The 27205-nt window shown below is 38.2% G+C and overlaps 1 protein-coding gene across 3 annotated transcripts; it reads left to right on the plus strand.

Moving 5' to 3' along the window:
• Positions 1 to 8115: 8115 nt before the first annotated feature.
• On the plus strand, positions 8116 to 9243 carry LOC108611360 (uncharacterized). 3 transcript variants are annotated; one of them, XM_089463774.1, is made up of 2 exons: positions 8116 to 8243; positions 8338 to 9243. In XM_089463774.1, the coding sequence occupies exon 2, from the start codon at positions 8340 to 8342 to the stop codon at positions 9126 to 9128; it is 789 nt and encodes a 262-aa protein (XP_089319900.1). In that variant the 5' UTR covers positions 8116 to 8243; positions 8338 to 8339; the 3' UTR covers positions 9129 to 9243. The 3 variants fall into 3 exon arrangements, with proteins under 3 accessions (XP_089319900.1, XP_089319899.1, XP_017859437.1); XM_089463773.1 differs by having other exon boundaries at positions 8128 to 8270; XM_018003948.2 differs by having other exon boundaries at positions 8140 to 8266.
• The last annotated feature ends 17962 nt before the right edge of the window (positions 9244 to 27205 follow it).

Here is a 27205-nt window from a genome sequence, read left to right on the forward strand (position 1 = left end):
CGAGGGACTTAGCGAAATGAAACAGAACCAAATCACGCAGAGCTGACAATAATGTAACAACAAAGGAAAAGATCTAACGAATTTTCTTTTACCAAATTTTCCAACTGTTATTGGCATTGGCAAAGCCCTAAAAATTGACTTTTATATATGTATATATAACTGAATAAATTCATGCCGAATGCCAGACAAATTGTATAAATATATATTGAATATATATTATATATATACGAAGTATGAATATATATTGAAATTATTTCTGTGCAGTTAGAATGAAATATATATATTTAAATGACAGCAAAGCAGATTACAGATTTAAATAGAATGCATAAGCCTCAACAAATTGATGAAATAAATTAAAAAAGATGTTTTAAATGGGCTTTAATCATGAAATTGATAATTTATTCAAATTACAAAGTGAAATAGCATTAAAAAAAATTATTACATATATGTATATAAAAGGAAAATTATTAAATTTATATTAAATAAATATATATTATGCACTAGAGTAGTTATGTTTCCTAGTTAATTATTAAAATATATAATAAAAATTGAATATATACAAAATATATTAGAATACTTAAATTAAATACAAAATTATAAGAGTATCATTAAATATATAGTTTGTATTTTTAAAATAAAAATATAAAAAATTAAAGTAAATAATAAAATAAATAATCATAGCTTTAATAAAAATATATAAATTTACAATAAAATTATTCAATTAATATTATATATACCTATAATAAAATAGAATGAAATTCTTTTTTAATATATAGAAAAAAAAGGAATTCTACAACAAACAACAAATATACATAGTTATAAAGCTACAGGAATGATATTTAAAATTTTGCAATAATAATACAAATAAAGTAATAAATGAAATAATACCAATAAAAGCCCAAATTCCCAGCAAAAACTTGGAATGCCTGCTCTAATTCTTAATGAACTCAAACTACAAATACTTTTCGTAATTCACCACTTTAAGCTCACAAAGCCAAATTGAAAATGTGAAACAAATGCAGGAACTGTATTATAAGTGTATATATAGTCTGCCCTGGCAACAGCTTAATGCGCTTTGCTGGCCAAGATGGGGCTGCGACCTGAATTTGGCCAGACATTGGAAACAAACACACACACAAAAAAGCTAGCACAGGAAATGTGCAAGGCAAAGTGAAAATACATGAAAATAGGAAGAAGAAAAAAATATAGGAGGGGGGAAAACACTAAAAACGTTAAAAAGAAAAACTGAAAATAATTTGCGGCAACGAGTGCTGCTCTGCTGCTCAAAGCTCCCAGCTCGTCTGGTCGTAAGTGGTAAATGTATTGCCTACTTTGAGGCGCCACAGCGCAGCAGTTTTCAATTTGGTTCGGCTATCGGCTCTTATCGCTTCACAGAGTGACTGGCAATTTGTGCAGACAAACTGCAGATGCCGCAGCAAACTTGCAACTTGCAGCAAACTAACTGCGAATCAACAACAACAACAGCAACAATAACAGCTGCAGCTGCAGGCCTAGACATTGGCTCAAAGCTTAACAGTTTTAGTCGTCATCGTTGTTGTTGTTGTTTTTTCAACTTTTGCACGCCATTTGTAGTTGCCAGCAACGGCAATAGCAGATTTTCCGTTTAGCTTTCATTTGATGGCCTTTTAAAGTCATTTCAGCATGCGCTCCAGCTGCCAGAGCTGCGGAACACTTACGCCGGAAGTTTAGCTAGCGCGGTTACCGCAACAGCCAACAAAAAAAGCAGAGCAAGAAAAACTAAGAATAGAGAAAAACAAATGGAAAAGCAGAGCAGAAAAACCGCAGAGCGTTTTTGGTCATGTCGCTGCTTCTTCAACTCTGTGGCGGCTGTGGCCAAAATGAGCGTCCTGTGCAGCTCAGGCAAGCACTTCCTTCCCGTGTCAGTTCCTAAAAGAGTTGCTACCCCCCTCCCCCACTCTCTCGTTCTCTCTCTCTCTCCCCCTCTCTCACTCTCTCTCACTGAACACATTTGGTGCCAACTCTAAACGTTTTTCACACATTTCGCTGGCCGTTCAGTTCAGCTCTTTTCTTTTCTCTCTTCTTTTTTGAGCTTTTGTCGGTGTCTGTTCATGATTTATGTTGTCTCTCGCCAGCCAGCCAGCCAGCCAGCCAAAGTCTTGTTTAAGTTTAAATGGGACTTGCAACTCGAAAGTCGCATACAAAATGCACTTGTCTGTCAGCAGCTTCAGCTGCTTGTTATCAACTGAAACTGGCTCCAAAATATTAGAAAAGCAGCAAAGCCCAGAAAAAAGCCAAGTCGTAGCTCAAGTTTTCTGTTTTGTTTGCTTGGCGAAACTAGTTTGGCCGGCTCTCGCTCTTGCCCCTTTAGCTTTGCGGGCTTTAAGTGCACCTAATGGCTCTGACATCAATCCATAGCCTAAATAACTCATGGCCACTCCAAGTTATTTGCCTGCATGTTGCCAAAGTGAAATGCTTGACTTGGTCAATTCAGTTAGCAAAAATTATCGACTGTTTGTTCGCAACTTAAGAGTTTGCATGAACAAAGTGTCCTCACATACACACACATATGTGTGTGTTTGTGTGTTAGCCTCAAGTTGATAAAGATAAGTGCAAGATAAGCAAACGTTTTGTTGAAACAACTTTGTGTAGTGTTTGCGGGTCTCTCGGACCCACCGACCCACCGACCCGCCACACCACAGCAACTGCAATTTGATGTGCTTTGTTTGAAGTGTTGTTAGTGGATTATTGTTTGAAGCAGTTGCGGCCACAAAAAGGTGCTAAAAAATATATGAAAACAAATTTGTGTACTCTTCCACTTGAGTCTCTAATGCTCTGAATTCCTTTGGCAAATTGTTTGCCTCTGCTTTTATGTGCTTCCCTTGAAAATGTGCAGATAATTTGTGTAAACTTGTTTCTTTTACTTTGAGCATTTTAAATTATTAATTTGGATTATTTAAATAAAACACAATCCAATTAGCCTAATCTGCTTACAACATCCGCACAAGTAGCAACTAATGTAAATGTTTTCATGTTTTCCATGTATTTGCAGGCATCGATAACACGAAAACACGGACAACATGACGTATGCGTAACATGAAGTTAAAAACATGAAATCATATTAAGCCGCAGGTAAATTGCTCGACCACAAACTACAAACTACTACTGTGAATTTCATGAACTTTGCTAATTAACAGCATTTATGGAAATCCACAGCGGGCGAACCTGGTCAGCTATGGAAAAAAAAAACGAACAACATTTACAACATGGACATTTGTTATGCAGCTCGGCTGTGGGGCAAGGTGTAGCTTAAACTTGTTAATGGCTTCATTTATGTAAGTTCATTAGCAACAGCAACAACAACAACGACAACAATTTATTCTCTGCTGCTGTTGCATTGAGTTGACAATCGGCAAGTCCCGAGGCGTTGGCCATCAATCAAATCAACAAATGGCCAACTGACTGCACAAAGTTGTCAACTGGCAGCAAGCAGCCCAAAACCAAAGACGAGGAAATGAAATGAAAACTCAACACACACACAGACAGGGACAGAGACAGGTGAGGGGCGGCGCATAGCTTTGGCCACAACGGCAGTTGGACAATGCGCGCACCCGTCGCCAGCCAACCAATCAGGTAACAAATCAAGCGGCGTGTGACATGCAACTGAAGCGTGCGTGCCCACGAACGCGTGTCCTTTCATGTATTATGAAGTCCGTGCACAGACAGGCAGGCAGCTCCACCCAGACGGACTGGACGGACTGGCTGTCAGTGCAGGGCAGACGACTTGGCAGCTCGGTAGCTCGGCAACTCGGCAACTTGGCAACTTGCAGTAGCTAGTTTGTAGTGCGCCTCGCTTGACTAGGTTAGTTTAACACGTTTGCCTGTCCATTGGCCAGCAAGCGACCCAGTCTCGTCCCAGTCTCGTGCCCTGCTGGGGCACGTCAATGCCTTCATCATTTAATTAACTGTTTTGCCTGGCGTGTGCGAACAGGTTGATTGCCTGGTGGGCAGCAGCGTGGCACAGACAATGCACCTGCTACCCCCGTGCGCAAATATGATGAAAAATCACATTTCAATATGCAGCAGCAGCAGCCGCAGCTGCGACTCCTTCTGGCACACGTTGCATGCCACTTGATTGATCGCCTAGCCATGCGGCGACTAAACGGGAAATTTAAGTGTCACTCGAGCCGGATAACATGTTGTGGCCTCAAGGCAATACAGCTTGGCTGCATAGTTGGAGATGTGGCAAGAAATTTAAATAATAATAACTCAGAGGAGAGACAGAGAGAGAGAGAGAGAGTTTGACTGTATTACTTTATTTGCAGACACGTTTATAAGTATTACAATAAACTTGAGTTCAAGATTAGAAATCTTCTGTGAAGAGTTTTCCTTTGCCAACTGGCAGAACTTGTTTAAGTCGCATCGAGTTGATATACCCGTTCACTACTCAACACGCACACACACAGTTCAATTTCTTGAGTAATTTATCTCTGGCAGCAGCAAGTTGTACTCGGAAACACAGAGCGCAGCGAGTACAATGGCGCGCTGCGTTGCTTATAAGCTCTAACAAATCGCATCAATGTCTCTTGTGGCTTTGGCTTTATTTTCTTTTTAGTTCATCTTCTGCTGCAACATCACAAACAACAATTGCAACAAGAACTCGCAGCTATCAAATTAACAGATAAAGTCCTCCACAGTGTGGGCGTGGCACTGGTAGAGGGGGAGTGTAGGGTGTGGGTTGCGGGGTGTATGGGATTTGAGTTCGTATAATTTATAGTTGCAAATCAGAACGACAAACACGGAATTGTTTACGACTGCGTTAGGGAAAGCAAAGAATTTTCAGCTTTTGTAGATTGAAAAGAAATTCGGCGCGATATTTGCGGTGATTTATGTATTATTTTCGACGTTATTTGAGTTTATATTTAAAGCATTAGGAAAACAAAAACAAAATGCCGGCGCCGCAGGCATAGGGCAGAAAGCAGAGCGCAGCGAATAGATAAAAACTAAAACTGCACAATGGAAAAACAACAAAAAAAAAGAGAAAATGGAAGGGAAAACGAAGTTTGAATGTAGGTAACAAACAACCAACTGACAGTCAGACAGACAGACAGGGAAGCAGATAGCCAGCAAAGCGAGTGCGAGCGAGATGCAGCAGGAGAGAGATAAAGCGCAAAGGGCAGACAGACAAATAAAGCGGAAATGTTAACGGCAACGAATGGCGGCGCTGCTGACTGCAGCCGAGGGCAGCCATTTTATGTGGAATACATGCGTATTGGTGTGTGTTGAGTGTGCGTGTGTGTGTGTGGGAGACTAGTGCTTAGGTAGATTTCAGTTTGGTATTGTGTACATGATTAGCGCTTAATCACATAGGTAAGATGCTTGCCTTTGTGCTGAGGCTGCAATTTATATTTCTGGACATCCGTCGCCAATTTAAATTTACTGCCAGTTAAGCTGGCCAAAAGTGCTGAACAATGTTGTAGAGCACTCACGATAAGACCAACAGAAATGCCAACGCAACGCAACAGAACAAAACAGAGCAGTCAAGTATTTTCGTTGGGCGGAGCAGGTTGATGCAGCAGGGGCCACAACATTTGTTGACATTAATGCCTTGGAGAAGGGCTCGATGGTTCTCTCGTTCGCGTTGAAAAGCGCAGCAGTGCAGCTGCCAACTTGAAATCGTATACACTTATATAAGCACAAATTTCGTCACACACACACACACACACATTCATGCACATAAAGCAAGTGCTTGAATATTGTCTACACAGATGCTGCAGCTGAAAATAAAAGCAAAGAAGTGTCACTCACAATGGCACTGAAGTGGAGCACTTGGATGCACGCTCTGCTCTGTAGAGTCCAGCACATATATTCACACACTCACACACACACACACACAGTTGCACACACTCGCATAAATATGAAGTAAATATGTGTTGTTGTTTACTCAACAATCGGCAACAGGCTGTGAAGCAGCTGCCTGGGGTCGCATTGACTTTAAGCGACTTTTTCAATTATTCAAGAGATTTTCCTCGCTGCGCTTATCAAGAATTTAAGAGCTCAAAATAAACGAGAAATTGCCGAAACTTCCTTGGCACAGGGCAAACAAATCATATAAAACTTGGATTTGCTTGTAAGCTGAATAAAGCGAAAGTCAGTCATAAAGATTATGGTCTGAATGTATTATAAATGTATTAGGGCAGATAAACATGTTATATTAGTTATGAAGCCCTACAGCATTTAATTAAAGTTACTGCTAAATTTATTAAAGCAAAACTAATTTCTGCATGGAGCAACATAAATATTCGCAGCAGAAATGTGTTCGCTCTTCACTTTAACAACTTTCATTATGAACCTTAAGCAAATCGCAATTTTCCCCGCCGCCAGATACTTCATCAAGAGCTGCATTATATGCTGAAATAACTGTGTTTCGTTCCACCCAATTAAAATGGCGGCTTCAACTCCGTAAACTCAACTTTAAAACGTGCGCAATTTGTCAGAAAGTTTCATGAAGTCGGCAGCCATTATATATATATGTATATACATATATAAATATTTTCTTTATATTTATTTATTTTTACTTTTTTTTTGTATTTGCTGTTGTTTGGGATAGATTGTTGTGCTCTCTGCTGCGGCTGTTGCTGCTGGGCACAAAAATAACAATTAATTCCGGATAAACACATTTCCTAATTAAAAAATTCCTTTGTAACATGATGAAGCAACACAAAAACAAAAGCGAGCCAAATGAAATTAAGTAAAAACAACTAAGCAAAAACAAAAAACAAAAAAACAAAAAGAAGAAGAAGAAAAAAGAAAATCAACCGAACAGCTTACCAAGCTGACAGGCCAGAGGACGACAGACACACACACACACCCACATACCGAGTTAGACAAGAGCTGAACAAGATAAAGGATAGAAAATGTGCAAAAACTTTTGGACGAGCGCATGAAATGCGAAATTTGTACGAATTGCTGAGAGGTTTGTAGCGCAGTCAAGTTGCTTGCTGCAACACATGGCGTATACGTAATGCGACTTCAACGGTTGCCAACGGTGTCGCACGCGCTTTGACTCGACTCAAAGGCCAAAAATTTAATCATCTGTCGGTTACTAAGCTGATTAAGGTGGCATGCGACACAACCCCCACCATCCCTAACCCCTAACCAATTTAATGCCCGCTTTCTCTTTCGCTATCGCATTTTGTTCACCAAATTCATCTTTTGGCATTGGGAAGGATTTTTCTTCTTCTTCGCATTTGCCTGCAGCAAGTAATTTATTGTTTGTAGCGTAATTAACCCGCTTCGTGGTTGCGTTTTTCTCCTTTTCTCTCTCCTTCTCTCACTCTGTTTTTTTTTTTTTTTTTTTTTTTTTTTTGGCTTTCACACTAATGACGTTATACACATTTTGCATGCGACTCATTTGAGTACCCTAGATTTTAATAAAGTTTATGCCGAATTGCAAAGAATCATATTTAAGGTGCTTGAAATGTACTTGAAATATATTGCAGTGTATTAAATATCTTATGTTACACCTTAGCTACAGGGTATCTGCTGGCCGTTCACTTGCCGTTTACAGCTTTCATTTTATACACATTTCTTATCAAGGCAACCATTTTTTGGGTCAGTAAATGGGAATTTCATTTTGCTTAGGTGATTTAAGTCTTATCTGCGTGTAAAGACCTTAAAGTAATTAGTTTCCCAGTGGCCAGACTGCCAACCCATGCTAAACTACCCCAGAGGATATTTTTTCGCACTGATGTTTCACAAATTGTGAGCAGCTCGGACGAGCTCCATGTTGGGGTCTGCACTGACAGCATAGCAGTTGGCAACGGGCAACGGGCAACTGGCAAATGTCAGCTTTGGCTGCCCTTGGTCCGCCCCTCCCCAGCAGCAGCAATGCGAAATGACAGGCAAATTAAACTCGAGTGGATGACAGGCAACAGACAATTTATCAGATATATTCCTATATAAATTTAGAAGTGTGCGATAATGGCAAAGATAGCAAAAACACATTTATTGCTAAAATACATTTAAAGATGAAGTAAGGAAAACTATTTAAATATTTATGTGCACTATTTGAACCATGGAGTATTCGTATTTAGTTAAGCGCTCACTTCAGCAAATATGCAAAAAGAACATAAATGGAAAATCACATGTGTTTTTATTTTAACGAAAAATCGAGTATTCCGTTTATGTAGAAAATATCAAAAATATTGTCAGTCGTCTCGATAATTAAAGTTGTATTTTAGAAAATTTAGCATAATCTTCAGGTCTTTCATTTGGAAGTGTTACTGTTTGTTGGTGTTCTGTTTCGATTTTCCGACAAGTTTTCCTAACAACTTTTCGTTTTATCTCCTGTCTCAGAGATGGCTACCAATGCACCAGCCCGCAAGCCCAGCAACGTGCTCAGCAGCCGTCTGAGCTATAAGCCATTGAAATTGGAAATGCCTCAGCTTGCGCGCGCCTACCAGCCGCCGACCATTGTCAGTGTGAATGCCAAGGATGCGAACAAGGATAAGGACAAGGACAAGGATCGAAAACAAAAGATGGCAGTAACGAAGCAAAGCAGCAATCCAAAGTCGTACAGCAAGCGCACTGAGGCGCCAGCCACAGCCGCAGCTAGTGCATCCGTTCAAATGGCAGGCCAGGGTAAGGTGACGAAGGTGACGTCCAACGAGCGCACTGTGGTGCTGGCCAGGCACGTCGACCAGGCCCAGTATGGGAAGCAAGCGCGCAAGCCGAAGCTGGATGGCGCCGCATCGAGAACGAAGAATCTGCGGCCAACGCCCGCGGAGACAGCGCTGCCGACCAACAAACATGCGAAGGAGTCAAAATCACCGGACAAGGCAGACGCTGCTGCCCAGCGTCAGATTCGCAGCAAGAACCAAAGTCACAATACCAAAATCTTCTTCGATAAGTATCTGAAATTCGCCTACGATCTGACCACGCCCGACGGTGTACGCCAGCTGGAGGCGCACTTCTTTCCCGCCGACAATCACGCGAACAGGCAGACGCGAAAGAAAAGCGAGTCCGGCGATACCAGCGAGAAGCCGCTCCCCGGCGGAGAGGAGCGCCTGTCCAGCGTAAGCATGCACACCAATTCCACTGTTCAAGTACTGCAGCAAGGCAAATGCTGCGATGCCAAGGATAAATAGGGCCTTTCACGAGATCTCACATTCAACTCTGTCAAAATTTTATGGTTTTTAGATCGAAAAATTTGTAAACATTCGCAATGAAAATTAAATTCGGGCGCGTTATGAATTCAAAGAATCACTTCTTACCTATAGCTAAAAATACCTATAGCCTGTTTACTGTTCCCAAATTTATGCGAGTCCTGGAAATTTTGTGTTTCTTCTGTTTTGTCAGAAAAGTAAGCAAAGATATTTATGCCATAGAAATAATAGTGGCTGATAAAAGTTGTTTAACGTGCATCTATACGATATGATAAAAACTGGCTAGACTGAAGGAAGTTATCTTAAGAAGTTAGAGTTAGAGTTAAGTTGGAGTTGAATATTCTAACTTCTATATTATATACCTCTTAACTAAGTTAAGAACGACATTTAGCATTATGTTCACCTGCTGGACATAAGCCTAACAGCTCAGATTATAATTTATTTCACATTAAAGGTATAGCATGTTTATTTTTTAATTACCAGACCGGGACACATAAGTACTCTGTTCTGGGTCTAATGAGCGTTAATAATACTGCTGCGCCAGCTGGCTAATTCGCCTACCACAACAACAACAACAACAGCAACAAAAGCAAACATTTTTGCTCACAGTTTAAATGAAATTTATTGTCTAGCTGGTGTGGTCAGCCCACATGCAAATGTATTATCCTTTATTGCACACCAACACATGCACATACGCACACAGACACACACAAACCGCAAGCTCATTCAGCAAAAGGCAGACACCAACAGACAAAAGCAACGCACTGGGCATTGTAAATCATAATCAAAACAATAGAACAAATGAAGCTAATGTGGTTCATGCAAAACAAAACAACAACAACGACAACAACGACAACGACTACAACAATTGCATGTACATCATATACAGAGTGTGTGTGTGTGTGTGTGTGTGTGTGTGTGTGTGAGGGTTTGTGTGTGGGCGGAAATGTTGCTGTAAGCGTTAACTCTGACTGCCTCTGGTCGGGGAAAGCTTTAAAATAGCCAACAAATTAAACTATAGAAAATTCTGTAAATATGGCATAATACGCTGAAGCCCTACATAAATGGCATTCGGGCAGCACTTAAGTGCAGACTGCATGCATGTAGGTGTTAAGTGTAAGAGATATGTTAGAAATGCAGTTAATGGACTAGAACTGAATTGAAATACACTTAAAATGTGGTAGAATTAACATGTTTTATAGATAGATGATGAACATTATTCATTATATAAATAATATATTTTAAATATGGTTCTAGTACATTTTATGTACTGCTTTATTTTTACGTATTATTTATTTATATTTTTGTTTAATATCTGTTTTTATCTTTTGATGTAAAATAATATATATCTTATATATAATATAAAAGGCAAATGACATTTTATTCCACATTTTAAGTTTTTTTGAACATTTTTCTATATTTCCATGTGATGAAAATTTCTATACCTGAAACTAAATAAAATTTTCTAATTTAAATTTAAATGTGATCTTAGCAGCTTTTACGTACTTTGAGTTTTATAATATTTTGTATCATTTTATATTCATATTCAGTAAGTGTAATACATTTTATTTATTTTTTTCTCTTGACTTGAATTTTATTTATTTGATACGTTTTGCTTTTTAATCAAATTCTATGTGTAATATTTTTAAATATACATTAGTATAAAATATAATAAACGATTCAGTGCATTTTTATGGCTACTAATTTTGCATCATTTACGAAAAGGTAATGAATATTTCACTATTGATAATTGACAGGTAAGTATTTACATTGTCCTGATATTTATATATACAGTACCGAGCAAAAATGAGTGAATGTTTCACAACTTTGACTTTCATCACGCATAAAAATTAAACCATACAAGCAAATTAAGATTTTGTTTTTTATACTTGTTTATTAGTTTGTTCTTCACAAATAGAAAAAGTTGCAACGCTAAATCAGCTAAACTCAATTAATGAAAAATAAAAAACCAAAAAAATCCACATAAACTCAATTTTGCACGTTTCATAATTGCCAATACTTTGGCTCTTCTACTTCTCTTCTCAGCCGAAATCATCCAGATTTCCCCATAACTTAGCTCCTTGGGTATTCTTCTTAGTCGTAGATTGAGCATGTAGATTTACCGTTATCTTAGTCCTTTTAATATTCTTATTTGTAAAGCGATTTGAAGCACATTTTCTTTTCGCAACAAATTTAAAATAATTGGTGAAATATAATTTTAAAATGTGGAAAATTTCAGTCGACATTGAAAATAGTGGTGTGTGCCTGACCGGGAAGGGATTTCCTTCGCTTATTATTGCCGAAAAGCTTTAAATCAGCCGAAATTTGACTCCGAAAACTCAAGTCAAAGGTTGCAAAAAACTGTTCTCGGGCTCTGATGCTCGCCTAATGATGTCGAAAATTAAGAAAAACAAGCTGCTAGCACCAAAGGGTGTTTCTCTAGTAATTAATAAAAATGTTAGCAAATGGACTGCTAGAAGAGAAATTCGTGGCTTCGGATATGTATCATTCGTTAAAAAACAAACCTGCATTGTCCGAAAAAAATGTGAAGGCGCGTTTGAAATTTGCAAGAGATCACAAAAACTGGAGCATTTATGATTGGAAACGAGTTGTTTGGTCAGATGAATTAAAATTTAACCGTTTCCAATCATATGGAAAGCAATATTGCTGGTGCAGACCTGGGGAACGCATTCAACGACATCATGTAAAGGAAATCGTCAAACATGGCTGCGGCAGCATTATGGTTTGGGGATGCTTCTCTTGGTAGAACGTTGATCCTCTACATAGAGGAAGGATTATATGAATATTCTTCAAACCCATCTTCCCAAATTCACTGATAAATGTGCGTGTCCCCACAGAGAAAGGGTTTTCAACAAGATGGCGATCCAAAACATACTGTAAAGATTATTTAGGAATGGATAGGAAAGCAGAATTTTAAGCTAATTTTCGCTCCATACATATAGGGTCTATATATAAATCCTATCCCGACTTCAATCCTATTGAAAATCTGTGTTCAATAGTGAAAAGACGGCTGGGACAGTATGATGCAGCCCCAACGAACATTGACAGCTTATGGGAGCGCGTAGAAGCGGAGTGGAGCCAATTTCCGAAAGAAATGATTCAAAGTTTGGCTGAGAGCATGCCAAAAATAGTCAACAAAATTATTGCTAATAAGGGTTTTGGACTAAATATTAAAAATGTTTAGTTTTTTTTAGTTTTTAGTAGTTTTTTTTAAACGTGCAAAATTGAGTTTATGTGGATTTTTTCGGTTTTTTATTTCTAATTTTTTGAATTTTGCTAATTTAGCCTTGCAACTTTTTTTGCATTCGTTAAGAATACACTAATAAACAAACACACAAAAAAATTTGTTGATTTGCTGGTATGGTTTAATTTTTATGCGTGATGAAAGTCAAAGCTCTGTAACATTCACTCATTTTTGCTCGGTACTGTAGCTTTCCATGCTTTAATAATAAGACTTGATTCCATTTAAAAACATTTATAGTAAAAGCCTTATTATTTAAATATACCTACAACATAAACTAGAAACCTATTAAGCTCTTTCTTTGTTTTACAATTTTTTCATGTGATTTAATTCAATTAATATTGTTCTGGGCTAGCGCGACAACAATAGCGCGTAATTAGTGTGAATTGATTTATGCGAGGACCGACGCGTCGCTGCATTAATCATAGCTGATGCAACCAGCCGCTGCCGCGGCTGCTGTTATAGTTACAGCTGCTGCAAACGTGCTTAATGAAATCCAAACAATGCGCTAAATTCAATACATTTCAATTAATAACATAAAAAAAAAAAAGGAAAATACCAAAAACATGAAATAAATTGTGTTGTGTTGTGCACTCAAACAAACATCCACAACGCTGTGTGTAGTTGGTTGACATCGGGTCAGATCTGTTTTTCGAGAATTTGGTCCCCTTCAACCAGCTGTAGCAGTGGTTGATGACAACAAGTTGAGATAAATATATAATAAACTGTAAAAATAAAGATGAGATGAATGTATAATAAAAAATAATAAATATATAATAATATTAAGTCAAAATTATAAGAAATTAAACTAAGGATTTCAGAAGAAAATGTATATAGATACAGGTACAGATACAGATACAGATACAGATACAGATACAAATTTACTTAACTATGCAATTCGATTATGAATTTAATATTCAAATTTAACATTTTCACTAAATTGATTAAGTTCTCAGTAAAAGCATCAGAACTAAACTGTAAAAATAAAGATGAGATGAATGTATAATAAAAATAATAAATATATAATAATATTAAGTCAAAATTATAAGAAATTAAACTAAGGATTTCAGAAGAAAATGTATATAGATACAGGTACAGATACAGATACAGATACAGATACAGATACAGATACAGATACAGATACAGATACAGATACAGATACAGATACAGATACAGATACAGATACAGATACAGATACAGATACAGATACAGATACAGATACAGATACAGATACAGATACAGATACAGATACAGATACAGATACAGATACAGATACAGATACAGATACAGATACAGATACAGATACAGATACAGATACAGATACAGATACAGATACAGATACAGATATCAGATACAGATACAGATACAGATACAGATACAGATACAGATTCAGATACAGATACAGATACAGATACAGATACAGATACAGATACAGATACAGATACAGATACAGATACAGATACAGAAACAGATACAGAAACTACGCAATTCGATTATGAATTTAATATTCAAATTTAACATTTTCACTAAATTGATTAAGTTCTCAGTAAAAGCATCAGAACTAAGTTTCGTTACTGAAATATTCTCCAAAATATTTGCTATAATTTTAGTTTGATTAAATTCCTTAAGTATCTCAAATTCACAAGGCACTGCAGAATGCTCTCGAGTGCAGTCCAAGTGCCCTTAGAATTTCTTTCGCATGTATATTGCTGGTATTGGTGCAATGCCAAATGAATCTGACCAAATACTTTAAATATTTACTACTTAGTATATATGTATATACACATGCATACATCAGACATAGTATGTGTAAGCAAATATTTGCTGGGCACTGTACAAACACTAATGCATAGCTCGAGTATATCAAACATTTGTGCATTGCATTATTGAATGGAAATTTTGAATCATGTGCAAGCGCGGAAATGTCAAACAAAACGAATTTAATTAATTTTATGCCCTTTGGGTGCTGAAATTGCAATCACCATTGCGTTTGGGATTAATATTGAGACTCTGACACAAGCAGCAGCAGCAGCAGCGGCTACTCAATTAGTTAACAAACTGTGCACTAATCAAAGCAATTGCAAAACTTGGCCAAATGGAAACGTCATTAGGTTTTTGGCCAGAATCAAGTGATACGCAAATATGCACAGAACTGCACGCAAACAACAATTAGCAAATCGAAATGAGCTGAGTATTCGATAACCGAAAACCAAACCCCAAATGCTGGTCTTTGCAACTTCTTTGGTGTATAATAATGTTGCATAATCCAATTGGTATCCAATTGGAGCGCAAAGTCCGTAGCTGGCAGAGAAAGTTGCCTTTTGGCTTCGCTATAAATTATTCAATTATTCGAATTTATCCAATGGCCTCAAAGTTCAAATTGCAATTGAATTTCAAAATGGGCGGCATTTAATGAAGCTGCCTGCAAAATGGAGCAGAAGCACAGAAAATTCACAGAACAAAATCAGCAGAGCAGCAGGAGCAGCAGCAGGAGCGGAAACAGCGGATGTAGTACTCTATATAAAAAAAAACACAGTGAAAGAAAATCAAAATAAAAAATTCGATTTTTGGTCTTTTCTTGTTTTGTATAGCAAACGAAATTCAATTTAATGTGGATTTACATGCAGCCAAAGGCATTGAACATTTGTGTGTGTGTGTGTTTTTTTTTTTTACTCCTGCTGCTCTTCGTTTTATTGAATGCGAGCGCTTGACAAATCACCGCACAGGACACACAAGAGGCGCGAGAGGAGGGCAGCAGGGCAGCCGGGCAGGGCGCACAGGAACTGCCTGCGGCCGTGTCATGAAATGAAATCGACATGAAACCAACGTGACCAACGTCATTAATTATCGCCAGCAACGCTGTGCACAGCTAATTACGACGCGTCCATGTCCTGCCTGGACGCACCACAACCAGTTGGCAGCGGCAAAGGACACGGGTGGCTGGCGCGGGGCAGGGCTGCTTGTGCGGCTGCAACGGCTGTGGGCCACTGTCGTTACTCAACATGATGGTGCGTATTTTACATTTGGCCACGATTTAAAAGTGCGCGGCTGCCCGCAAATATAATATGCTGCACATGGACCTCCCCAGGCCAAATGGTCATTAGCAGGTCGGCCTGAAAAAACTGGAGCTTGTTGGGAAATTGAATTTGCACTCTATGGGCAAAAGTGCCAGCAGGAGGCTGAATGCCCTTTAAGATTTCGTTTATTATAATTATTATTTTGATTTCCATTAATATGAATTTTTATGTAATATTTAATTTGTTGGTAGTAGTCATATTTATAATATATTATAAAAGAAGCAGAACTTCGGCAATCTATTAAATATGCACTGAATACATGACGGTGTTAACAGTAGGTAACAGTTAACAGATTCACATTTTACAAAATGTTTTTATTGTTAATGGACGATATAATAAATGAATTCTTAAATTTAAGCTCAATACTCTTTTCATTAAAGCCCAATTTAGCATTTTTGCAGTTCTAACTCAGATCAACTAAAGCTATTAACGGAATAAAACCTAATACAACAAATTATCCACATTTCATTATTTACTTAATTCTATTCCATTAAAAACTAAATTGCACTACCATAAATAAACAGCAACAAAGAGAGAATGAGAGAGAGAGAGCAAAGTGCAACGAGGATAGTTGCATTTAAGTATTGGACATACAACTCTGTTATTTAATACATTTGGGAGCATTTGTAACCGCTAACTGGTGACTGACTCTGAGTTATGATGCTCACAATCCATTGGACTGCATTGTGTTTTGGGTTGCGCCCAGTGCTCAACGTCACTCGCCTGTCGGAGCAAGCAAACTTGACGAAAGGATGAATGCTGACGATGCTGACGATGCTGACAATGATGACGACGACGACGATGATGATGAAGAAAATAAGAACGAGTGGCGAAGGAGCAAGTCGAAGACGAGAACGAAGATGTTGTGCAGATGGTATTTGGCGAGCTACTGACCGCACATTCATTTCGTCATTTTACAAACAAGTCGGTGTAAAAGATAAGTCGTGCCAAGTACGAACTTAAGCCAGTGAAGCGAAAGATACACAACAGCAACAACAGCAACGGCAGCAACAGCGACAACAATAACAACAGCAGCGCTGCGCCATTGCGAACAAGAGACCGCAAAGACAGCAGCACAAAGGACATGCCAGAGTAATTCCTCTGTGGCTAGTGGGCGGCTGAGCTGCTGGCTGATGGCTGATGGAGGGGCCCAACAGAGGAGCTGCGGTTATGTCAATATGACGACAATAGGATTTGCTACGATAAGCTGCAGCGTGGTCCTTGATTCGCTTTTGGACAGTGGCTGTGGCAGCACCCGTCCAAGTGCCCGCCACTCTGACATCCCCTGAAGTGCTCGCTGATAAATGAAATTCGCAAATAAATGCATTGAAGTAAACCGCTCTGTCTGCCCCCCGACCCTAGCAGCCACGGCTGCCTATAAACTTAATTTTTTGCCCATCTGATTGTTGACGACAGCAGTTTATAAATATTTCACTTCAGTGCGCAGTGGACTTATTACGTATACGCCGCGCTGTACATATACGCCTGCAAAGGGCATGCAAGATTATGTAGACATTAAGTGCAGATCAATATATTTATGGCAACAACAATGCGGGAATGGTTATGTAATAACAGTTCTGCTGCTATACATAATTATGTCGTGAAATACGAGCCCAAGGCAGGCTTAAATCTAGGCTCAGAAGTATGGCAGCTGCTCTACTTGAAGTACACGAATATTCAAAGAGTGCAAAAACAACAATGAAACCTTAAAGTAAGGTCGTCAGCATACAGAAAAATAATGTAGGCTAATTACTCATGTACTTACAATGTTGTATACTCATGGAATAAAGATTATTACAGTCTGGAGTTATGCAGGTAAGAGAGACGCTAAGTAAGTCTTTGCTGATTTTATTTTGCTAAGTAAACGTCTTCTTATACAGTGTAACCGACTAAAAACTCAGAGTACAATGGTTACAATTGTTTTGTTAAATAAAGCTCATCTTCATTTATAATTTTAAGTCGAACATGTTTATTTCTGCTTTGCTGTTGTTTTGTAGCGAGTGACCTTTGCTATTGAACCTATCATCAATGTAAATGTGAGACAAATACATAACTACTGAGCTTTTCTCAATGCAAATACGTGTCTTTCACTCACACTGAGAAAATAAAAGGGCAACTGACTGCAAAAGATCGTAAGCGATCGACTAAAAACCGATTATACCACTCCTGTTTGGCTTTACTATTGTTACACTCCGACCGTTCGGTCGATTTAAACGAGACAAATAAGTCGATAGCGACAGCGTACGTTAATTGAGTATGTAGGTATGTGTGTGTCTTTATACGTTATTCGCTCACTAACTGACTCTCGCTGTACGAACTTTAATCGACTCTCTCCCTAAGCGGTATTCCTTAAGAGAGCGTCTCACGAATAGTTCAACTGAAAGCGCTAAGAGGATATCAAAAGCAAAAGACGAAAAGAGCCGCTCAGACCGAGAGGGAATTTTTTTGTTCGCGAAGAGAAGAAGGCATTGAACGGTCAACTGATATTTGCCAGCTTTGCTTTGCTAAACGCTGCTGTTAGCCGAGGCAAAGGAATATTTTATATAATAATTGAGATGTAACTAAAATGCTTTTCAAATTGTTGAAATTGAGAGAACACCCATATATATCTTTAAATTGTTAACATTAGCATTTTCTATTAAAGCATTGTGTAAGAGCGAGTTCATATCGAGGCAGCCTCTACTTTTACCTATATTTTCCTCTTTTGTTCTCTTTTTATTTTTATCAGCTCTATTTTCTTTTCATTTTCCATTTTCTTCTTCTTCTCTTCTGTTCTTTAATACTATTACTATAGTACCTCAAAGCCAGCACTAGAATATTAATATATTTCTTAGCATTAATTCGTCACATTATGACATAAATATTAATTTCAGTACGAGTTTTTATGACAGTGCATGTTAAATAGAAATGAACCGAGTCAGCTCGTTAAGCAGCCATTAAGAGTATGTACATAGACATACATACACATGCACGCATCTACATATTACTCTGTGTACATGAGTGCATGTGTATGTGTGTGTGTGTGTGCAATTTATGGATGTGCAAATTTTATGTTTTTAAAAGGCTGAAATGTTTGGATTTCATTCGGCGGCCTGGCAAATAAGTCATGAAAGGACTTTAAAAAGGAAATCATGGCAAACGCTACAGAGAGAATTGCAGCAAAGCCTAGGTGAGCTGTTACTTTGTGGGCTGGTAGCCATAATATGGGCAATATTTCTTTTGCTGACATAACTTTTTATGCGAACGGACTAAAAAGGACTAAGAGACCGAAAAACGTTGATGCTCCTGCTGAGCGACTAAATCGGAGCCAAGTGACTGCGCCAGCAGAGAGGCCAGCCGTGCCCAGCAGAGCCCTAGCAGAGTCCCGGCAGAGCACACATACTGAAGAGTTGTGGAGCCTGTGTCTGTGTCCTTCTTATTGGGCCGTTGGCGGAAATACGCTTCACATTTTACTGAATTTGAAATTTGAAAATTATTCATGAGCATGTGGAAATTAAATTCAGGTCCGCACAAAAGAGATTTATTTGTCAGCCACCACCCGCTCAATCTCTATCTATACGAAATGAAATGTATGGTCGAGCAGAAAAAAAAAAAGTATGTATAAAGAGATAACGTTGTAGAGCAGACAAACTAACGAAGTTGAAATACGCTAACATTGTTTTATTAAAGTATTTTGTACTTAAATATTTGAAATTGTTATAATTTTATTTTTTGTTATCCTAATAATTATATATTATTTATATATGCAATTATAATTTTTTTATACAGTAGCATACAAGTCAATTCTCTTTAACAATATTCTACTGTCTCTCTCTCTCTCTCTCTTGCTATCTCTACTCAAGCTTGAGCTTGAGCTGTGGACTGTCGATTGTTTGTCGCAAGCTGTGGCACCAAGAGAGACAAAAAATGTGCAATTATACTCAAAATTACACAGTGTTGTTTTTGCATTCCACCTTAAGCAGTGCATTCGCATATGTGCTAAAAATAGCACAGATCGTTACTCTCGCGCTGCTTCGCCCACTCTCGGCAATTGGAAAGCATTTAGAGAAGCGTGAGAGATAACTGCAAATGTTGCCCTTCGTGCAAGGCGCTCCTCTCACTACAGAGTATAGACACAGAAGAGAGCCAAGAAAAGCTTCGCGCAACAGTTGATCTGTCTCCGCTTTATTGCGTATATGATAAATATATATTACAAGTTAATTTAAATGTGGATAATAATTGCAATACAATGAAATCATTATTTACCTTTCATTAATATGTACCTTACCTTTCATAAATATATATTACAAGTTCATTTAAATGTGTATAATAATTGCAATATAATGAAATCATTATTTACCTTTCATTAATATGGAAAATATATAAGAAATATATCATTTTTTTGTTCTTCTTCTTCTTCCACAATATAGCAACCTCATATTGATTGCTCGCAATTCAATGAGAGAAGTGTAATACCCTTAGTTAGAGTAGAATACAAAAAGTAAAATGAATACTCGCCAGGGTCAAGGGAAGAGATAGCAGTGAGGGCAAGCTATTTATCTGCCTGAAGCGCGTCTCCATCATCGTCGTCAGATTCAATGGTTTTTCTTCTTTTTTTTTTTTTTTTTTTTTGCCAACTTATCGCAAGTTTTCCATTATAAAATTAGGTCAGCTGCAAAAATAACTCGACTCAACTCAACTACTTTAGCAGGCGATGCTTTTTGCGCTGCGGTCGCCAGGGCAAATATTTAGTTGGAGGCTAGCGACGAGCGTTGGCATAAAATGGAAAAAATGCTAATTTGTCAGTTTTAGGACTGACATTGGTCAGCCAACCAGACCCAGTCCCAGTCCCAGACCAAGTCACCGAGTCACCCAGTGCCAGTCGCAGTCCCAGTCCCAGTCAGACAGCATCCTCGTGAAACCTCCACGTAGCATAGATGCTGTGCTGCTGATGCCGTTCGGTTGTCATAAAAATTGTTTCCATTACATTATGCTGATTTTGTACATTTATACAGCCGACGGACCGCTTCGCATCTTTTAGTTCGGTGTGGCCTTCTTTGAGCCAACTTAATTTCAATTTTCTTCTATTTTTTTTTTTTTTTTTTTTTAGCTCTTTTGTTGTTGCCTGCTGCTGACATGGGTGTCGTCCGAGTTGTTTGACCAAAATCCAATTTTCTATTTGCGCATATCTATGAAAAGTTTATTTTGCAACTAGACAAAATTTTGAGAGGCTGCACAGAGAGAAGTCCTCCAATAGGTCGGCACCTGCAAATACTACATATTCTCCATTTGTTGAGTTCAAATGGGTTTTGAGGCTTAACAGCAATCATATTTTTATTCTCCATACATATTGATGATGGCCCAGTGGGGTATGCCAGAGTGAAATCTATTAAAGTGATGACTGAGATGAGTAGCCAATCAGCCATGAATTATATTTGCATTGGCCTTTTTAAGTACACCCAAAATTTTAAAAAAAAATTTTTTTTAATGGACTTAGCACTAAAAATTCCTTCAAACTTTATTTCTCTGCTACGCATAGGGTATAGACTAGTCGTTTATCCTTCAGCTAGTTCACTTGTTTTGCTGCATACAACTCATTGATATTCGAGATTTGAGATTGTTGAATTGACTATCGATTTAAAATTACAAATAAATAAAATTTGCTATTCGGGTTTACGCTGTAATTTCAAGCGCCAAAATATTATGTAATTGGAAATGTAAGACGGAATTAACAAGTAAAAACGCTCCAGTCGAGACTGCTCGACTAGGAGATACCCTGAACCCTCCAAGCTGATATTCTAATCATTCTGCACTTCTTTTATGCACACATACATACACATGCTTCCACACGCACGCATAAGCCTGCACTCTGCTAACTGCGCAGTAAGCAGCGACTGCGCTTGGGCTGCGCTGCAGTGTGGGCAATATTATGAGAATTTATTTGTCGAATAATTTCTTTTGTAAACATATGATCTTAATGAAACTTTCAGAGTGTAATCATATGGTAAATATGTGTGTACATTCCAAAGCACAAGTCTCTAGTACTTGAAATGCGTTTTTTACAAATTGGGGGAGAAGGGGGCGTGGTATCCAAAATCTGTAAATTACAAAATCTTTGTATCGATTAACTTTATATACAACACAAATTTGAAGACTCCAGGTCTAAAAATGTTCAAATTAGGCCAAAAAAACAAAATCAATTTTTCGATTATTCTCGATAAAAAAGTTATCGGACGATTTATCGAAAAAATAAAGCAAACTCGTACTGCGTATGGTACTCACGAGTATGCATGCCAAATTTCAGCTCTCTAGCTCTTATATCTTCTGAGATCCTTTTGCTCATACGGACGGACGGACGGACGGACGGACGGACGGACGGACGGACAGACGAACAGGGCTATATCGACTCAGCTCGTCACGCTGATCAAGAATATATATACTTTGTGGGGTCTGCCACGCCTCCTTCTGCCCGTTACATACTTTTTCACAAAACCATTATACCCTGATTTCCCATTTTCAATGGGTTCAGGGTATAAAAATACTTTGATCACAAGACAAGATATTTGTAGTTTTTGTTTGATATAAAAATAACACAAGCTTGAACGAGGACATTGCTCAAATGCTACAGCAAAACATTCCTCTAATCTATATTTAATAGATTTACCTTTTGATTTGTATAAAAGCTTACCGACTCGCCGTGGCATGGGTAAAAATGTCTAAGTTCTTAATATAAACAAACATACCTAATCAGCCCTACTTTTTGCTCATCAAAAATAAATTACGAGCAAAGCTTGCTAATTTTTATTTTTTTAATTTTTGATGTCTTAATATTTAATTTATTTTTATTTTATTATTAATGTATCACTTTGGTTAAAGTATCATGATTAAAAAATTTAATAAATTTCATTAGCGCTTACGATATTTAATGTTATTTTTATATAGAGCAGCGGGAAAATAGTGAAAAGAATTTTATAAAATGCTTTCCAAACAAAACATACAAAATAGCCAAGTTTCTGTAAATAAGAACAACAAATAACAACGACAGCCGCAACACAAAGCTGTAGCAATTATTACAACAACAACGTTGCCACCCACTCGATACTGGCTGTAGGGTATAGGGGAGGCAGCAGTAAAGAAGAAAAAAGAAACTTGTAGAAGCTACTGTCACTTTACGCTGATTGCATCAATTGAAGCTTCACTGTGCCGCACGTCCATTCATCATCCGGTTGCTTCATCAACATGATGACATGACAGCGCTGGCGGTTGAGACAACACGATGCCTCGGACCACTCCCCCTTTAGACGGCCCATCCGCCGTCCCTAGCCAGAACTCATGCTACGCATGGCCGAACTAAACGAACGCGCCCCAAACTAAAATATAAAAAAAAATACAAAAAAAAAATACTTTTCAACTTCATTTTGCTGAGTATGTGTGTGTGTATGTGTGTGCCAGGCACAAAGAAAATAACGGATTCTTGCGCAAACAGAGAGAACTAAACGAATTTCGAAAATAAAATTACAACTTTGTCCAGGATCCAAAGGATGCTAACGAAATTGTTCGCCGTCGTCGTCGTCTGGCTAAAGAATTTTCGCTAGTTGTGCACCCAAAATTAGTGCACAAAAATGTTGGCAGCGGGTCGCGCACGGCTTAGCTCAGATAGGGGCGGACTGGGGCAGGGAGCGGTTCTGGAGGGGGGGTTTCGCTTAGGGGTTGTCTACGGTAGTCGGGCTATGTGGTCAGGCGGCTTGGCTAATGCCGTTCATTACGTTTCAATGGAACGCTTCTGGCTTCAAGCTGCCAAACAATTGGCTATTGGCGTTCGGTGATTGGCCATTTTCAAGAGGCGAGCGACTCGCTGGGTGGGTGGTGGTGTGGTTGGGGCGATTGGGTGACTCGCGTAATCAGAAATGAAAATGAATTTTCTTGTGCTGGAAGCTTGGCTTTTTAGCTGGGCAGCTTAATTGCTTTCATTTGGATCCAACTGCAGAGCACACTCATCACCACACACTCACACACACACATCCATATATATACATATACAGTCAATTCAATATGACGTTGATTTTTAAGACGCCCACCCGACGTTGCAGGGCGCCTGCTAGTTGATGGCTCTGAGAAATTTTCCAGTGCACTTCACTTGGCAAACAATGATGCAAGAAATTGATTTTCAACAAGCATCAGCACGAAGCAGGAGGAGTCACAGCGAGGACGAAAACTTAAGGATTGTGCGCCACTCAAAGGCTAACTCCGCCCACCATTGTCCACCCCTGCGCTGCATGATGAAAATGTCTAAGACAATTGCTCTGGCCAAAGTGCAAGAAATAGATAAAATTAGTGATGGACCAGCGCCCCTCGGCTCCCGCCGGCTCCCATTGCGCTCAACATGCCATGCCCACTTGAGAGTGGGCCGAAACCAGCTAAGATAAAACTCACCTGGCTGGCATTTGTTGCCAGCAAACGGCGAAGTGCGCAACTGAAATGCTTGAAGCAGCTGCAATTGCTCAGTTGGCGCGCCTTCAAGCAATGCCAAATGCAAAACCTCTTGACTTTTATATCAAATATTTTGCCACACTTTGTGCGTATTAAGTCTAATTGGATTTGACTCTGCAAATTCCATTTGCTTCCAATTTAAAAGCGACTCTTCGCGTGTATTTGCATTATATTTTATTTAATTTGCGCATTTTATTTTCTCTGCTGCGAATAAATGTAAAAAATAACTTCATTTGCATAATGTGCGCAATTATAAGCGAGTCGCACACACGCAACACACACACACACACACACGCATGCACCTGTTCCTAGGCCCGCAAAAATATGCACTTGCAGTTTTCCTTTTACCTGGGCAGGTTTTTCGCTTTGTTGCGCGTCGCGCCCGTTTTGTTAATTAAAAATTATTGTAATTTTTTTAATGCGTAATTATTCACAAGCACTCGGCCATGGCCGCATTTATTTATTGTAACTATTTTCGCCCAGCACAGCTGGCGAACTGAAAATAAAACCTAACGGGCGTGTGCTGGTTGTGTGCTGCACGACTTTGAGATGCCCTATTTAAGATTTGATGTGTACATGTATACAAATTTAAATTTAAAATATATCTAAGTTTTCTAAGTAACCAACTAATCTGGGCAGAGCATAAAGCTAGAAAAATCCCTAGCCTATTTAATTTGTTCTTATGCATATGTATATACAAATTTAAGTTAAAATATATAGAACATTTTCTAAGCAACTAACGAATCAGAGCAGAGAACAAGGCTAGAAAAATTCATAACAGTTATTCTATGAAGAATCGCGAATTCAAAGTGGAACCTATTCAAACACTCATACATTCGGTACGAAACTAATTTATTTATTTATTTAGTCTAATGAATTCATCAGTCCATGGGGAAGACCGGAACTAATTCTTGGTGTACTGAGTGCGGAGTCGTGTTAAATAGTTCTTTCAAGCAGTGCTGAGTCATTTCGCATTGCCTTTGATGGTTTAATAGAGACTATTAGATAACGTTTCGCAGTAATAGTAAGTCAGCGTATTATTTTTAACGGATGCTATTCATGATCAAATTATCTTATGATTGTCAAATCAAGTACTGCTCACATTGAAGATTTATCATATTTTACTTTATAGAGCTTTTCAATATTCTTTAAGTAGTTTTTTTTTTTATTTTTTAACAAATATAAAAGATTACTTTAATAGACTTTTAAAACCCAACCTAGAACTCAGAGAACATAACTCAATTGTAATATTTGGTATACCTTCCATTGCAATTACAGGGTACGAAAATGTTCCGCGTACCTTGAATGTAAAATATGCTGTTTACTTAACTATAATGCATTTGCTAATTCTTATATCTATGGGCTGAAGCAAATGTACAGCGACTTAAAACACATGTCTGTGGCATAAAAAATGTTTCTTAAATTCATAAATCATAAATGTGATTTAGTTCGTGACTAACTCAAGACCCAAGTAATTACGCCAATGTTTTAAGTCTCAGAGTCAAAAATGAAAAGTAAAAGAATTTTATAGTAGTATTAACTTGTATTATTTTAATAATATTTTAATAATAGTTAATTCATGCATAGTTAATATGTAATCCATAGTTTGTCTGATACCTCCTTGTCGCACCTGAAACTCGAATTTCTTTAAACAATATTATTTGTACTCTATTCTATTGTAGCTATCAAGTAATAGGCTCCTCCCAGATAATCCGACAAATTAATGGAGTATACTCCTTGGCAAGCAACTATTGTAATCGAACAGAGCTTTAGTGAAAGCAGCTTACAGCGCCTTGCAAAACGGCAGCAGCTGATGAATTTCTGTGGCAGCAGAGACAATGCACATGCATATGTATGTATCTTGGATGCATTCATCATATTTGGACAGCAGTGGAATTTGTGAGGCCATTATCGAATGGCTAGACAAAAAGTCAGGCCGAACAAAAGGCAGATACACACATACATATGAAGATACAGGCCCCAACACACACACACACGCACACACATACATACACACACACGCATTATGTAGCCGTGAATAATAGGCTCGAGCTGCATGCATTAACCAAATGAACCGCAACGCCTGCCATAATATTATGAACAAATACTTAAGTACACACTCCCCCACTCTCTCTCTCCCATCTCTCTCTTTCACTCACGCTGTGGTCTCATGTGGTGTTTGCGTAATGCGTTTCGCGCAGTTGCATTAAACAAAGGTGCATGCCAGTGCAGGTAAAGGCAGTATGAAGCTACGAGTTGCCCATTAAATAAAGATAATGACATATTAATAGCAGTAAGAGTCTTCCTCAGGTAACTAAGTAGTTAACAGTAGCTTGAAATGACCATCTTTTTAGAACTTCAACCAGTTTTATAAGCTGAAGTTATCGTAAATGCCAATTTACGGCATATGTTATTAAAGCAGGAGAGATACTATGATGCATGTAACGGTATAACGTAAATACATCTATATAGGTATATATGTATATATCCTCCTCCTAGCTTTGAATCTAAGTGAAATACTCAACAGCTCAGCACGCAGATCTCGGTATCTCCTAGCCAGGCATTGCCACCCAGAGACACAACTCTTTGTTTCTTACATTTATATTTTATCAGAAGCAGCATACTCTCTTTGAGTACAGGGTATGCCTAAGGCCAAAATGATGCGACAAGATTAAAGCTGTTGCAATGTTAAGCTACGCTTGGCCTATTAAGTTTAGCTGCCAGCTGTAATTCCTGTGAGCTTTGACATTTGCAAAGCATTAGCACTACGTAAAGCTGAAAGTGAAGGAATATAAAAATTTAAATTTTTATATTGAGTTATTGTTATTTTATTTTAGGTGCTCATGCATTTATTAAGCAATTTAAATAATTCTTCAATTTAATGAAATGCTAATCATTTAGCTAACTTTGTCATAGCTCTTCGTCTTTCATTTTAATATTACGTATACGTGGCGTAGCTGATCAATGGGCTTGAGTTGAGTTTCTGATATAAATATGAACTCCACTTAAATCTACATGTTTTCTTCTCTTTAGATGTAGTACAAATCTCAAACAGCTTTGATTATTGTCACCCAATACCCAATTTCAACTTTCCCATTTAAGTCAACTAAATCTTTAATAGCATACCTCATAATTAACCTTGAGCTGCATTGTCCAGCTGCGGAACGCAGCACGTGTGGACGGCAACGAGTAAGGCGAGATGCCTGAGATATCAGCCGAGCAGAATGCGGAATGCGTCATTCCAAAGGCCT

The sequence above is a fragment of the Drosophila arizonae genome, chromosome 3 (assembly GCF_054131065.1).
Source record: "Drosophila arizonae isolate 15081-1271.41 chromosome 3, UAZ_ARI_1.0, whole genome shotgun sequence".
NCBI lineage: Eukaryota > Metazoa > Arthropoda > Insecta > Diptera > Drosophilidae > Drosophila > Drosophila arizonae.

What these genes read in the sequence shown, in the direction of transcription:
- LOC108611360 (XM_089463774.1), top strand. Translation starts at nt 8,340, where the DNA reads ATGGCTACCAATGCACCAGCCCGCAAGCCCAGCAACGTGCTCAGCAGC.